At 43.1% G+C, this 15,750-nt stretch overlaps 1 protein-coding gene and 1 long non-coding RNA gene across 2 annotated transcripts in view; one reads left to right on the top strand and one right to left on the bottom strand.

Annotated features, from left to right (window-relative positions):
• Nucleotides 1-378: 378 nt before the first annotated feature.
• Frem3 (FRAS1 related extracellular matrix 3) overlaps nucleotides 379-15,750 on the top strand; it is a 35,286-nt gene continuing 19,914 nt past the window's right edge. Inside the window, 11 exon segments of the mRNA XM_019205535.2 lie at nucleotides 379-1,137; nucleotides 1,139-1,440; nucleotides 1,443-1,598; nucleotides 1,601-2,488; nucleotides 2,491-3,713; nucleotides 3,715-3,857; nucleotides 3,859-4,389; nucleotides 4,391-4,897; nucleotides 4,899-5,234; nucleotides 5,236-5,750; nucleotides 7,159-7,252. Of these exon segments, the coding sequence (XP_019061080.1) occupies nucleotides 626-1,137; nucleotides 1,139-1,440; nucleotides 1,443-1,598; nucleotides 1,601-2,488; nucleotides 2,491-3,713; nucleotides 3,715-3,857; nucleotides 3,859-4,389; nucleotides 4,391-4,897; nucleotides 4,899-5,234; nucleotides 5,236-5,750; nucleotides 7,159-7,252 (5,207 nt within the window). The 5' untranslated portion in view covers nucleotides 379-625.
• Nucleotides 7,140-10,524, bottom strand: LOC109117629. The gene is made up of 2 exons (XR_002024935.1): nucleotides 10,495-10,524; nucleotides 7,140-7,233 (listed from the first exon to the last, which is right to left on the bottom strand). It is a non-coding gene; the product is annotated as an uncharacterized LOC109117629 (long non-coding RNA).

Genomic DNA, 15,750 nt, shown 5'->3' with positions numbered 1-15,750 from the left:
TCAGATCTGGAAACCGCACTCTGAGAAAATAGAAGGAAGCTGACCTGCACGCTCCATGGCTTTACACGAGACCGGCGGACTAGAAACAGATTATAAGCGATTCAACTTTGCCAACATGGTTGCTGCTTCTCCCAGTAGCTAAGCAGAAGAAAAACGCGAGGCTTGCTTTGGAAGCACCGAATTAAAAGACTTGGAATAAGCTGTCTGTCAAACTACTGGAAAATCCTACTTGCAAACTAGCTCCTGCCAGCTTTTTTCAATGTCCTCACTGACATTCAATTTTGCAATAAAATGCACTCCCGCTAGGGGTGAAGAACAGGAACGATTTCTGTCCGCTCTGGCAGAGAGGTCATTCCCTGAATGCATGGACCACGCGAGCGGTGGCTCAGAGGCCAGGCGCAGATCTGACCCGGCGGGGGAGAGGCTCGAACGCGGGCGCAGAGGGAGGCCGGCATGGCGGGAGGTGGCGGAGCCCTTTCCCCGCTGCTGCACCTGGCATAACTCAAGGGCGGCGCTGGATCTTGCGGAATCCACGCCGCAGCTCCCGACTGGACAGCAGTCACCGCCTCCACCGCCTGATATCAAGCGGCTCCTCTCGGCACAGGGACCCTCCTCGCATCTGGCCATGGCCGGGGATTCTCCGCATCCCGCCTGCCCGCAGCTCCTGGCGCTAGCCTGACTGCTCCTGAGTTGTCGCGCACTGCGGGGAGAGGTACTCTTCCATGGGAGCGACCCCCACCAGTCGCTCCACCTGCCCCCCTGCGGAGCACTTGACGACAGCGGTCCCGCGGGTCCTGGCGTCCTGATCGCCAACCCCGGGCTCCGGGTGACCCCGGGCCGCTCGCTTTGGCTAGACCCGCTCCGGGACCTGGTGATTCGCGTGCAGCCCGGAGACCGGCGTGAGGTGACTGTGCTGGACGTCCAGCCCCTGCACCAGGCCGCGCTCTCCCCTTGCCGCCTGCCCTGCACTTTCGGGGCGCACCAGGTCCGCTACACCCACTTCGGCTCGCGAAGCCCCAGGCGCTCCAGGGTGCGGCTCCAGCTGCGATAGGAAGCCCCGGCCTACACGCGGGTGCTGCCCTTCGCCCTGGTGGTGAAGGCAGTCTTGTCCCCGCTGGAGCTGGTGACGCGCCGCAGGCGTTTGTGCTAAGGTGCGGGGTTGGAGCCAGGCAGTCGACAGGAGCGTGTTGGGTTTTCCTGCCCCAGAGACTGGGCTCATGGCCACCCGCACGTGCCGGCTCACCCCACTTCCTCTCGAGGGCGCCCCCCTGCCCAAGTTCTGGCACCTGGTGGACGCCTTGGGGACCCCTGTCCCCAGGGCCAAGCCGGTGGCCTGTGAGGCTTTTATCTGGGCTGGCGTGCGATACCAACACACCGCAGCCACCTCCTCGTCCAGTAGGGACTATGTGCCCATGTTGGTGGAGCTGCTCCTGCCACCGGGGTGTCAGTGAAGGTGCTGGCCCTGGAGTACTTCCAGCTGCTCATAAGGATCGGGAAAGGAGCCCCCAACACGGTGCCCAGGCCCAGCCTCGAGGCGTTGAGGATGCTGGAGGTCGATCAGTTTTTGCTAACTGCCTTGACCCCTGACGCACTGGCTGCAATGAGTCGGGCCCTGAGGAGCTGGTGTTCAGCATTCTTAATGGACCCGCAGCCCCACCAGGACACCAGAGTCAGCAGGGCTATGTGATCAGCACTGATGATCCCCTGGGCCCTCCAGTCTCCTTCTTCACGCAAAGAGAGCTTCGGGAGCTCAGAATTGCTTATCGGCCTCCCGCGGAGAGTTCCCTGGGAGAACTCGTCTTCCAGCTGGAGCTGGAGGTGATGGACGGCGCCACCTCAGATCCTTTCTCCTTCAAGGTAGTAGTGAAGCCCTAGAATACTCTGGCTCTGGTGGCTAGCTCTTACATAGGACTACTGCTTTTTGAAGGTCAATCCAAGGCTCTGTCCAGTGCCCATAACCTTCCAATCAGTGACAAAGATAGTCTGGAGGAGGTGAAAATGGTTGCAGTCGGGGGCTTGAGACATGGGCAGCTGGTGGTTCTTGGGGCACCTACTGGTTGCCAGTATTTCACTGCTGCAGACCTGGCAGCAGGGCGAGTGGTGTACTAGCATGATGGCAGTGACACCAACAATGACAACATCGTCTTTCAGATGGAGGATGGGCACCACTATGTAGATTACCTCCTCCCCGTCACCACTGAACCTGTGGATGATGAACCCCCCGTAGTCATTGTCAACACAGGGCTTTCACTGACCCAAGGGCAGGTGGCCCAGATCTCCCCCTTTGTCCTGAGTGCTACAGATAACAATTCTGACTACTCAGCCATCCACTTTGTGCTAGAGGATCAATTCCTAGACGGAAATGAGGGAGAGTGGCATCTGGCCTCTGGTTCCTGCCACTCAGGCCAGCACCTGGGAGACATTCTGCTGAGGCAGGCTGAACCACCCCTGTCCCCTCTAAATAGTGACTGGCATTATGTGGAAAAGAAGTACTCTATGAGATGGTGGTGACTGAGTGGCTGCAGAGAGACATCATGGAAGGAAGACTCTTCTACCTCCATCTTGGCCCACACAGCCCTCAGTTTGTGGTGGCCCACCTGTCCTTCCATGTGGAGGATGACCATGATGCACCCAATCTATCCAACCAGCACTACTTCACCATCCAGGTCCAGCCAGCGGATATGCTGAGTCCAGAGCTGGATCATGGAACTACTCTACAAATGACTGTGCATGAGTACCAGCTCACTCACTTCCAGAAGAAATTCCTCCAATATGTTGACCAGGACTCAGATGACCAGAACCTGTGGTACACCTTACTGACACCCCCGATGGACACACATAGCAACCACCAAGTCCAGGCTGGAGAAATTGTGCTCACTGATTCACCAGACCTACCCATCATGCACTTCACCCAGGCCCAGGTAAATCACCACAAGATTGCTTACCAGCCCCCACACAAGAAGCTGGGTATTATACCTTGGGTTGTATAGTTCACCTACCAGGTGCAAGATGCTATAGGCAATAGTGCAGTAGGCAAGTTCACAGTATTCCTGCAGCCTGTGGATAACCAGCCTCCAAAAGTCATCAACAACGGCTTCACCATCTCAGAGGGAGACAACTTTATCCTCAGTACTAATGAGCTAGATGTTATAGACCCTGACACAGACACTGACCAAATTGTCTTCATATTAATCTGGGGTCCCCAACATGGTTACTTGCAATACTTTAAAAAGTGTATGATTCCAGGGGAATCTTTCACATGACCGGATATTATTAATGGGAGTCTCTCTTACCAGCACAACAAAGACTGGGCTACCAGTGAAATCTTCCACCTGGAGGTAAGTGACAGGATGCACCATATACCCATCACTGTGAAGATTTCTGTGCATCCCACTATGGCTGACAAAAGTCCCAAGATCTCTACCACAGATAGTCCATCACTGGACATTTCCATAGATATACTAGAGAATAGAGCCACTGAATTCACCATAGGTGCTACTTATGGCAGAAAGGACATAAATGGTTTGATGCTGTCTTACATTGTGGAAAAGAGCCCCAAACTTGGCACTATTCTGGTGAATGATTTGCCCAAAGAAAGATTCACCCAAGAAGATCTCAACAGTGGGGCAGTAACCCATGTCTACACTGGAGGTGAAGTTGGTTTCCACAAGCAGCGTGATGCTCTCAGCCTCATCCTGTCTGAGGATTCTTATTCACTGGGTAACAGCAGACAGTGAAACGAAGAAGGTTCAGGTGCAAATGACTATGCTGCTGGTGGACAATGCCACTCGCAAGGTCTTAATGGGAGAGTCCTTCGCTGTCTACCAAGGTGAAAAGAGCCCCTTGACCTTACAGCATCGATGCAGACACTCCTAATGATGAAATCCTATGCACAGTGACTGGGCAGCCAGCCTCTGGCTACCTGGAGAACATTGCACCAGCTCCTGGTTGAGAAGTATCTCAGGCTGATAAAGCCATCAGTTCCTTCTACATCAAGGATATCTGAGAGGGACATATCAATTACGTACAGAGTATCCACAAGCAGGTAGAACCACAAGCAGATCCATTCACATTCCATTGCTCTGATGGCATCAATTTCTCCCCAAATGTCTTCCTCCCTATCATCATCTTACCTACCAATGATGAGAAGCCTGAGCTTTTTGTCCATGAGTTTCTGGTATTAGAAGGGATGAGCCTGGTCATAGATACCCCACTGCTCAATGGAGCAGATGCTGACCTGCCACCAAACCAAGTTCACTTTCAGCTCACAGCCCTCCCTCGCCATGGACAAATCATACAGCAGCTGACCACAGGTGACCAGCCTGTCCACAGTTTTACCTTACAGGAGATCCAGGAGGCATCCACCATTGTGTATGAGCATGATGACTCAGACCACTGAGGACAGTTTTGAGGTCTGGCTGAGCGACAACAAGCACACGGCCCACTCAAAGGTACAGATGGTGGTGATCCCAGTGAATGATCAAACCCCTCAGCTGACCATCAACACTGGGCTAGAAATAGCAACTGGACACTCTAAAGTTATCACAAATTGGGTTCTCAAGGCTACAGATCTTGACTCAGATGATAAGAGCCTCAGTTTTGTGGTCTATTCTGGGCCTCAATAAGGGCTTCTACAGCGACTGAGAAAACCTGGTGGAGAAGTGAGGAACAGTCTCACTTCGGGAATGAATTTTACCCAGGATGAAATTGACAGAGGCCTCATCTGTTATACCCTTACAGGCCAAGAAGGAGTTGTCGATCATATCAAGTTTGATGTAACTGATGGGGTCAATCCTATGACAGAGCAATATTTCTATATCGCTATTGGCAGCTTAAACAGGGTCTTTCTTGGAGTAGTCAGCAAAAGGATCACCTTGATGGAAGGGGACAAAGTGACTCACCAATGAACGGCTTAACACAAGTGACATCCACAGCCCTAGTGAACAACTTCACCTCAGCATTACCCAGGCTCCTGACCTGGGCCACTTGGAATGTTCCGACCAGCCTGGGGAGTCTATTGCCTCTTTCACTGAGCATCAATTGGCTAGCAAGAAAATATACTATGTACATATTTCAAAGGATGAGATAAGGAGGGATAAGTTTGAGCTCAGAGTGTCTGGTGGTCATGGCTCTGTTTTTAGGACCTTCAGGATCTTCATAAGGGATGTAGACAACAGGAAACCTATCTTGACCCTCCATAAACTAACACTGCAGAGAGGGGACAGCAAACTGTCCTTTTGAGTTGACAGTGAAAGACAAGGATATGCCAGATGATTTTATTCTCTTTACAATCACTGAGGTCCCTGTCCATGGTAGGATTTCATATAATAATAGCCATTCTGTGACAACTTTCACCAAGAAAGACCTGGATGAACACCTGATTAGCTACTGGCATGATGGCAGTGGGAGCACTGAAGACAGTTTCTCCTTGACAGTGACAGGTGACATGGACAATAATTTCTATGTCTTCCTGGACACTGCCCTGGAGACACACACACCTCAGGTAATGAGGATCCAGATAACCTCTGCTGACAACAAGGTTCCCCACATTGCCATTAACAGGGGTGCCCCAACCCTGCAGCACCTTCACAATGGACTCGTGGGCTTCCTCATCACCAGTAAGTCTCTGAAGGCAGAAGATGAAGACAGTCCTCCCAGGCTCCTGAAGTACAAAGTGACCAAGGGACCAGAGCAGGGCTTCATTGTCAACACTGGCCTCGAAGAGGAGCGCACTCATGTGTTTACACAAGGTCAGTCTCATTCTTCCCTGATGCCCGTACCTCCTTCCTTCAGTGGAGAGCTCTCAGCTCTGTAAAACTATCCTCACCCCAGCCCGTTTGCAGTAAGATCTGCTTCTTATAAACTATGGTAGAATAAAAACAACAACAAAAAAGGCAACAACAAATCTTTTTTCAGCTGTTTCATCATCACCATGCTCATCTAACAAGAACCCATAGATACTTAATAAAGCTTGTGATTTTACCTTAAATCTGCAAAACAACAGGAGGGAAGCCTCAACCTCTGAAATACTGGATGATTGCATTAATTTCTATAATATCAATTTGATTTTGAATTTTACAAATGACCTCTAGAAATTCTTTGTATATTTTGTTAGTGTTTAGATATTTAAAGATGCTTGTTATCTAGAGTCTGGCTATAAATGATTATACCACACATTTTTAGCTGTACTCCTCAAATGTAATTTCCATGTCTAAAAAGAAGCATAGAACTAAGTTTGCCTGTGTGTGAAAGACTATATTTTAAAGATAATTTCCTGTTATATGTTATACTTGTGTTACTACTAACAATGAACTAAAGGCAGGTCCCTCTGCTTTCCCAAGTTATGTGGCCTGATATATTCTGGCTGCTCCTTATGTTGTCTTACAACTTCTTTAAATTGCTCTGTGCATGATACATAAAGAGATGCAGAAAAATTCTCACATATAATACAGGTAAGATAGATGTAATCTCAGTGTAATACCTGCAGGGGGTGTTTAAAAAATGGCAGTTTACATTTTCAGAATTGCTTCTAAAGCAAATAAAATTATTTATGGTACTAGGAGAATTGTTCTCATTAATTTCCCCCAAACAAATTGTCTTTGAAATTCTAATAATTATCAATAAAATATAATTACACATCTAAGGAATAAATCCACAAAGCATTGAGAATAAGCAATAGATTTTTTTAAAATTCATGGTTTTATTTTCACTTTCTTTTTCCTCAAGATGTAGCAGTAACTCATTTTAATTCATTTTGACGAGATGTTAATAGGCATCTCTCATTATGGCAAATTCTATGCTTGTACGGAAAGCTTAACACAAGAGAGTGCTTAACACAAGCTTAACACAAAGCTGTCCGTAGAGAACCAGGATCCTGTAAAGCATGCACAGCCATAATGCTCCCTTTGTCATACATTGTCTTAGAGAACGTGAACCTAGTAGCACAATCAAAAGTTCTCCGTGAAGTTTTATTTTTGCCATTGCAACTTTAGGAAGCAGATAGATTCACGCTCATTTCATCATTATGTTAAATTTTATTTATTGCGGTATTTCCATGCATGATTAAAGCCCAAAAGTGGTTAATATCCTTATTTTTTGCAGACTTTTTGTGTGATGTTTGCTCTTTTTTTTTTTTTTTATTTTTTTTTTTTTTTGCAGCTGACATTGATGAAATGCAGATCTGCTATGTCTTGAAGCAGGGCAGCAATGCAACAAGGGATGTCTTCTATTTCTCTGTGGAAGACAGTGGTAAGTCAAGAGTAAAATCCTAAAAAAGACTCGTGGTGAGTTAAAATCAATACAAAACTGAAAAAAAAATCCCTTAAAATATACTCATGTAACCTTGAAGAAGTTACTTCGTCCCCTTTGTTACTCATTGCTCCATTTATGAAAAACTCATCCTCATACCTGATTCAAAGGAGTCCCTAAGTGGATTATGTGAGATAATATTGTTAATGACACGGAGTAGGTGCTCACTGACAGTTACAGTCTCCTGATGAGGCTAACTATGAACTCTGAGCCATAAACACCTACAAACTCTGAGCCAAATAAACTTCTTCTCTTGTAAATTGTGGTTGTTGGATATTATGTCTCAGCAATGAGAAAGTAACTAAGACACTAGTCAAGGTCTATTGTAATACCATATCCATTTTAGGATTGTTTTATACATTTTTATAAAGAGATACATCAGAATTTTGATAGAAATTACACAGAGTCATAGATCACATTAAGTAGCATGAACATTTGAACAATATTTTTCTTTCAATCTGTGAATACAGGATACACAAATCAATGAACATGACACCTCATATTAAAATGAAGAAAATTTCTTTCCAGATTTTTATCAGTACACGTTCACTGTATTTTAAATTATTTCATCTTCTCAGAAAAGAAATCTATATTTCTCCTGCATATACACCTAGGAGTTAGAACCTTCCCTGAAGTTTTGAGAGCTCAGGACTTCTTCTTTTTTTTTTGGTACCAGGGATAGAACTCTGGACCTTGTGCCTGCAAGGCAGAGGATTTCTTAATATTTACTCTCATTGCTATCTTGAAAACCCCTTTATTTCCATGGAAAGAGTAAGACTCAGTGGCAATTGATAGGAATGCAATTAAATTTCTTTTGAAAACGCATTTAGTCTTGGCATTTTCTAAGTATGCATGAATCGCTTATTTCAAGTTTATAATTATTACAAGGTAAAAATTTTGGGTGCAATGCACTATAAGAGTTCAGTAATCAAATGTTGTGATCTGTTCCTTTATAAGACTTCATCACTTCTTTAATACTTATTCTAAGTAAAACTTCTCATTTAATACAAGGTCTGGATCCATGAGCTAGGTATTGTGTAAAACTCAGAAAATATGACACATTTCCTGAGCAGATTTTACTTTTATATCAGTACAGGTGCTTATGTTATGAAAGAGAATATGAGATTCATAGGGAATTTTTAATATGTCTCTGAGACTTCAAAGCTCATAACCTCTAGCCACGCTCCAGGCCATGGTCTTTGTACCTCCTGAAGACAGTTTCACTCTTAAATGCCCTGAGGGATGTGTTGGGGTAGTTCGAGAGACACTGATAGAATTTTTCCTCGTATGGTCTTGATATGAGTTCAAAATATTCTAAGTGCTACTTTCTGGATAGAGTCTTACAAAACCAGCAGATAAAAGGTGTTGCAATAAAAGAAAAAAACTTATATTTAAATAACTTTGAAAAAATAATAATTTCAGCAAATTCATAGTTTCTCTGACAACTGTTCTCACAACCCTTGCTCGAAATGAAAGATCTAGGACTACCTTCAAATTGTAACTCTGTCAGTGTGACTCTTTCTCTTTTATCCAAAAAATTAAATTGTAAAGTGATTAAAAACCACTTAGAAACCATCCTTCATTTTAACAAAAGGACTCTCTTTAGGTACAAAACATTGTAATTTTATTAACCACCAAATACATTTTTACACAGACACAGTGCTTTTTGTCTCTCACGTTCTAATGTAGAACTGTGTTGGTTGGTCTTGTTAATGCTGTGTCCTAACTGTTATGAGAAACTGGGCTGTTTTCTCATAAAATGGCTTCACGATGGCAGGTATATTTCCTGTGATTAACTAGGCATGAAAAGATGATATGTTTTTACATAATTTCATCTTTCACACTTTCAATTGATGTTCCTCCTGCTCCAATTTTTCTCTCTTTTGAACTCATTTGTTAGGGAAAAAAAGTACTGTGTGTGTTTGTGTGTGGGGGGGTTTATGTGTGTGTGTGCTGCATTTAATGGAAAGCAAACATAACTACAAGATTGGTGTGTTAACCTTCTGTTACTGTTGCAAACTACTTGAGATAATCAGCTTAAAAGAAGGAAAGATTTATGTGGATCATGCTTTCAGAGATTTCAGTCCATGATCCCCCAGAGCTTGTGGAAGGTGACTGAATTACAAAAATGCTACAATTGGTTGGGAGGGGAGCCCTGGTCTGCAGGCAGGTTTGCAGGCAGGTCTCTGCAGCTTGTCATGAAAGGGTATATCTCCCTCCCCATATTTCTCCCTTTACTGTCTGCTTCCTGGACACTGTGTGGTGAGCAGCATTCTTTGCATTATACCCTTTGCCATGCTGTCCTGCCTTGCAGCTAGCTGACTATGGACTGAAACTGTGAGCCAAAATAAACTCTTCCTTTAAACTGTGGATGACCAGTATTGTGTCAGAAAAATGAAAAAGTGATTAAGACAATAAATGCATGCATGTATCAGAGAGGTGGGATGCGGAGTGATCTTCATCTTGCTATCTTGCTAGTGTGCACTACAACAGTTCTTCTCTGGCTTTGACTAACACATGGCCCACGTTGTGAACCATCCATCTACCCATGGAAAGATCCACACGGCAGGAGAATGATGGAAAGCTCCAGAAGCAAAGGGAAACCCATAGCAAGGCTATTAGGGCTCTTAGTTACACAGTCACAGAAAACCAAATCTGCCAAAATGTCAATAAATTTTAAGCAGATTTTCCCTTAGTTCAGTCTTCAGATATATGAATGCAGTCCAAATCAGAGCTTCATTTTGTCTTTTGATACCACGAGCCAAGGTTCCAGCTAAGCCACGCCTTGATCGGAATCCATTAAAGCTGGGAGATAACAAATTTGTGCTTTTTCAGCTTCTATGGTTTGGAAATTTTTATTTATCTTATTTTTTATTTTATTTTATTTTATTTATTTTTGGTGCTAGGGATCAAACTTGGGACCTTGTGCTTGTGAGGCTGGTGGTAACACCACTGAGCTAAATCCCTGGCCCTGGTTGTAGAAATTTTAATATGGCAACAGAAAATGAATAGAGAAATGATTCTGTAATAATTATTTCTGAACTTTTGCCCTATTCTGCCAAAGACAAACAATAAAGTCTTTTGTTTGCTAGACTCTAGAATCACTCAAATAGCTTTTTTTTCCTCTAAGATTCCCGTGCCACTATTGGGAGCAGGTAGTTGATAGTTGGGCATGGTGACACATACCTGTAATCCCAGCCCTCTGGAAGGTTGAGGCAGGAGGATCAGAAGTTTAAGCCCAGCATGCACAACTTAGTGATTTAGCAAGACCTTGCCTTGAAATAAAAAATAAAAAAGGACTGAAGATATGGCTCAGTGTAAAGGCCTTGAGTTCAGTGTTCAGTACTTAAAAAGGGTCACATGACAAAGCATGTATAATCTTTACCTCAACCTTCCCAACACATAAGACTCAGAAAGCCTGAATGGGATCTATTCCTGTATTCCATTTCATTTGCCAGCTCTTTTTCTATGGTTTATTCTGGCTTTTAAGAACTTTTATGTATTGTTCTTTTATTTTAAGGCAGGAAAAGCCCCTCTGAATGAATAATTACTTTAAAGTTTTTGTCTTTGGGACACAACAGAAAAAACAAATAAACAGGGTGCAACTAGCACAAAATGATGAGATGCTACACATGACTGGGGGCCTGTTCAGAAATACAAAACACAGAAAAATCTTTTGAACTGTTAGTTCTTCAGAGATTACAAAGTGTTGCTCCAGGAACAGATCCACTGAAGTGAAAAGAAAAATAATATTGCATTACAGCACACAATTCCATTGAGTACATAACTGATTCTTTTGTATGAAAGCTATTGCTTTCTTCTTTATCTCCCTCTCTTCCTCCATTTTATTGGAGCCATCTGTCTCAAGTCTTTGAATGTCTGAACATTATATTGTTCTGTGATGTCTTTCCACTAAGTCCCCATTGAATTCATAGGAAACCAAAAGTCCCTATGAACCAAAAGTCCCACAGAATTCTCTGCAACTGGATCTGGTGCGGATCTAACTTACAGCGGTGATGGACAATCTCCAGCTGATGGTTCATTCATTGCAGTTTATCAGCTATGCCTGGTTAAACCAACTGTAGGAAAATACAGCATTCAATTCAGCTAGTCCTAGGCACAAGCTGCTGAATGTGAAAGGACTTCCACAGTCCCTCCTCCTGCTGTTCATTCATCCTGGCAAAGGAACTTTTATAGGATAGACAAATTATCTGATTTTTAGGAATACACTACTATCTTCAATTGGAAGCTAATTTCACATATCTTTCTAAGAGTCAATTCGGACTCTTAGTTGTAGAATCATCAAATGCGTGAAGTAAATGGTGACTATGCAATAGTATTTATGATTTAAAACAGCTGATATGACAAAAGTAATGGTTAGCAACAAGGGTAGAGACCACATAGCCAGTGTTTATGGAAAGCTCACCCTCTAGCTTCCTGTTTTGCCAAGCACAAACCTTGAGAGTAGATGTCATGGGTTGGTTTGCTCAATATGAACAGTCAATTGTTTTAACACATTTTCTGCAAAGCTTCCTCCCTTGATCCAGAAACATTCATTCGGAGACAACAGAAGATGTTAATCAGTGTACAAACAGAAACTTGATTCATAGCAAGTTACCTGGAGAAATTCTCACATCTGGCGCCACCGTGCCAAGTGTGTGGTGACCCATTTGTCAGGACTTTAATGCTCAGGTAGTTTTACTTTCAATGACAGACAAGGTGAGAGAAAGATTCGACCCTAGCTTTCTAAGTCCAGTACTCCAAGCTAAGGAAGAAATATTATGAAAGGAGATGAGGGTCTTAAATTGATCCATAAAGACCTATGTGTCAGAAAAAGTATTGTTGATAGGTATTAATAATGCCTGGAGATAATAGGAAATTTAAATCTGGTGAAGTGAAGGTCTTGTTAATATTCTCAAGTTAATATTTCTCGTTTCCTGAGCCAGCATTAGCATATTTAATTTTTACCAGGGAAAAGTAAGAATTTATGCAGCTAGTGTAACCTTGTCAAGAGAAGCTCAGACAGAAAGGTGAAGAGCTGAGAAGGTTGTCTCATGAGGAAAATGAGCCAAAGGATGGAAGAACGAATGTGGAATACGAATGTGACAAATCTTGGTTACCATGAGGTGTCAAAAGAGCTCTGATTCAACATCCTACAGTTTCCACACCGATGAGGCAGTGTCCTAGTTACTTTTCTCATCGCTGAAACAAAATATCTGATACCCAAAGTTAAGGGGTAAAGGTGTAGAGGTTTCAGTCCATAACTGGCTGGCTCCAAAGCAGGGCAGCATGTCAGAGGAGACTGGCAGAGGAGGAACAGTCCCTGGCAAGGTAGGCAGAAGAGGAACTGCAGTGAGTCTCCCTTTCCCTTTATAGTCCTTCCAGACTACAAGCTTATTGATTGTTGCCACCCATACCCAGGATGGGACTTCTGTCTTCAATAAGTCCATTCAGCCACACCCAGAACTATACTAAACCAATTAGTGGACTAATCCAGAATCTTACACCCAGCATCACACACCCATGATCCAGCCACCTCCCAAAAGCCCCATTTGTGAGTGCATGAAACTTTGGGGGGTAAAGCTGGATAGAAACCATAACAGGCAATCCATGACCAATAGAATCCATTTAAGACTTTACAGTGAAAGTTGACAGATGTGAGGTCTTATACATTTTCTGGCTTAATTATGTTCTCTTTGTTTTGCTATCTATATAAAAATATGAAATTAGCTCTATTTCATAAAACTAAGATTTGTAAACCACAGAACTGAAGTTCTAAAAATGAATCCTTAGCTCCAGAAAATACATTGTCACATCCTAACATTTTAATTAATGTTTCCAAGTGCATCATTTTTAAAACTCAAGTTTTCTTTAGAGGATACTGAATGGATATTAGGTATATTATACAAAACCAGTCCTTAGCTTTGTTTTGTATTTCTAATTCTTCCTAGTATTTTCCAGTGATTCTAAATGTTGGATCAATTTAATAAACATAGAAAACATTTTCCCCTTCTGTACATCATGCCTTTTGTGAAGAATTGGGTTTAAATTTTGATGAAAGATCTTTGAGCAAATTAGATAAGATCAAAATTGTTCATCAGTTTCACTGAGAAAAAAGAAAATCTCCCTCCATGGAGAATTTCTGCTGCAAAAGCTACAACATTGTTTCTTACTGGATTAAAACATTAAGACCAGCAAATAAGACAGGAAGACAGGGTGCGAACATGTAAATAATGATTAACTGTAACTAAGAAGTGAAATATTATGAGGTACTTATATCCAGAGAAGTTTCTTTTTTCTTTTTTTTTTTTTTTTTACCGGGGATTGAACTTGGGTCCTTGCACTTGCAAGGCAGGCCACCAAACTACTGAGCTAAACCCCTGGCCCATGAAGTTTCGTATGTTAGAGGATAAAAGGGCAGAAGGAAATAATAAGGTGACTGTATTAGTAGGAGTTCTTCAGAAAAACAGAAACAACCAATATGTAAATAGATGATAGAGAGGCTGGGGAGAATAGGTGTTAGCTGGCTCACAGTGTTGTACAAAGTAGACTATCACTATCTGCAGGGTAGACTGAAAATTCAGTTAAGAGTCACAGTTACAGTCTTGAGTCTAAAATGGGCAGGCCAGTCAGCAGGTGGGAGAGTCCAGCAGACTTTCTATATGCCATCCCGGGGCAGAATCCCTTCTACTCAGGCAAATTCCAATCTCTGCTCTCAAGACCTTCAACTAACAGGATAAGCATAGCTGACTTACAGAGGACCATCTGCTTTACTCAGAGCCCACTGGTCGTCCGAGGCTAATCACATCTACAGAGATTTTCACAGAAATGCCTGTTCTGGTGTTTCACCACACATCGCGAACCACAGCCTGGTCGGGTTGGCGAACACCTATCACAGGAACTGCTCTGTCAAAACTTCCACTGGTTTTGAAGGAAGGAGGGGGATATGAATGAAAAGACAATCAGGGTTAATCACTGCCTCCTTTTTCAGGTTTCAGTATCAGGGAGGAATTTGTAAAGGCAAAGAAACGGTTCTAGAACAACGGATAGGCTCACTCGCTCTGCCCTAACACACCCTCTCTGCTTCTCCCTGATTATCTCACCACCTCCCAGAGCACTGGCTTCTCTCCTGTGGAGGCTGCAGACTTACTGTGAGCACTGCTGGGCTCCTAGCAGCTGCTCACACCTTCACTTATGAGACGGTCCTCTTCTTCTAGGGACACTTGTCCCTCTGAGATCACACAGTTTTTGCATCTTCATCCACGAAAGAAGCAATGCTCAGTGAATGCCATTGCTTATAAAATCTGGCTGTTATGGTTTTCCTCTTCAAACCCTGCTTTTTTATGTGGACTTTCATGCAGCGCCCCTTTTCCTAAAATTTCCAAATAACATTGCTACTGGAATTATCTTTTTAAGCACATTTACTCAGCAGATTTCCAGGCATCAACCAGGTTTGATTCCAGAGCTGTGGCAAAGACAAAAATATATTGAGAAGCCTCTTTGTGGATGCTGGTTACTAAATAAATACTCTTTATATGTTAAATCTTAAAATTAGAGCACACAACAAATACTAATGTGTGTTTTAGAAACAAAGGACGAGAAAAGAGAAAGGAAGGAAGGAAGGAGTGAACGAGCGTGCATACGGAAGGAAAAACAAAGCAGATGAACCATAGATGTGGAAAGGGGAACGATGAAAGAAAAGAAAGTCTTTCAGCAAGAAATTTGTCAAAACGGCATGTGGCACGCCTGCCACAGCATGCAAAAGGGATCTAACAAAACCTGTGGTCTTTACTTTTTTACATTGCTTCTATTTCATTGAAGAATTCTGTTTTAAGAAAGGAGAAGCAGCCTCCTGTGGGCTGACTGCAGTCCTGCCTTTTACACTGAACTACAGGAGAGGAAAAGAGCGAAGGAAAGACACAAAGGTCAAAAGCCCAGGTAACCTCCGTACAATTGCCCAGTCACATTTCCTTCTATACATGAATGCTTCTGATCACCGTATAATAATAGCATTCTAGGTCCAATAATGCAGCAGTATAATTCATAAAATCACAGATAACCAGATCTCATATGTGAGCACTTACAGTGAACTCCAAAGGAAAGTTCTGATTTTCTCAAAGGAGATTAGTTGCAGTGTACTTGATATACCTTTTCATTTTCCTCAGATTAATTTGGGCCATGATCAGGGTATCTCTTCATTTTATCATGAAACATCTGATTATCCATGCCAAATTCCTATCCAAATGTTACATCATTCTTCCAAAACTCAGAAGTTGAGATGTAAGAACACTTTTGTTAGAGATGAGGCAAATGCTTTCATTTTACCTACTCTGCCAGTTTTCAACCAGTGGTGAACTTTTCTTCCTAGGGGACATTTGGCAGTGTCTGGAGATATTTTTGATTGTCACATTTGGGAGTATGGAGAAAGCAAGGAGGGGGTGA

Source organism: Fukomys damarensis, unplaced genomic scaffold, assembly GCF_012274545.1.
Source record: "Fukomys damarensis isolate Sample0158 unplaced genomic scaffold, DMR_v1.0_HiC HiC_scaffold_38, whole genome shotgun sequence".
NCBI classification, from domain to species: domain Eukaryota; kingdom Metazoa; phylum Chordata; class Mammalia; order Rodentia; family Bathyergidae; genus Fukomys; species Fukomys damarensis.
This window is presented reverse-complemented; position numbering and strand designations above follow the sequence as displayed.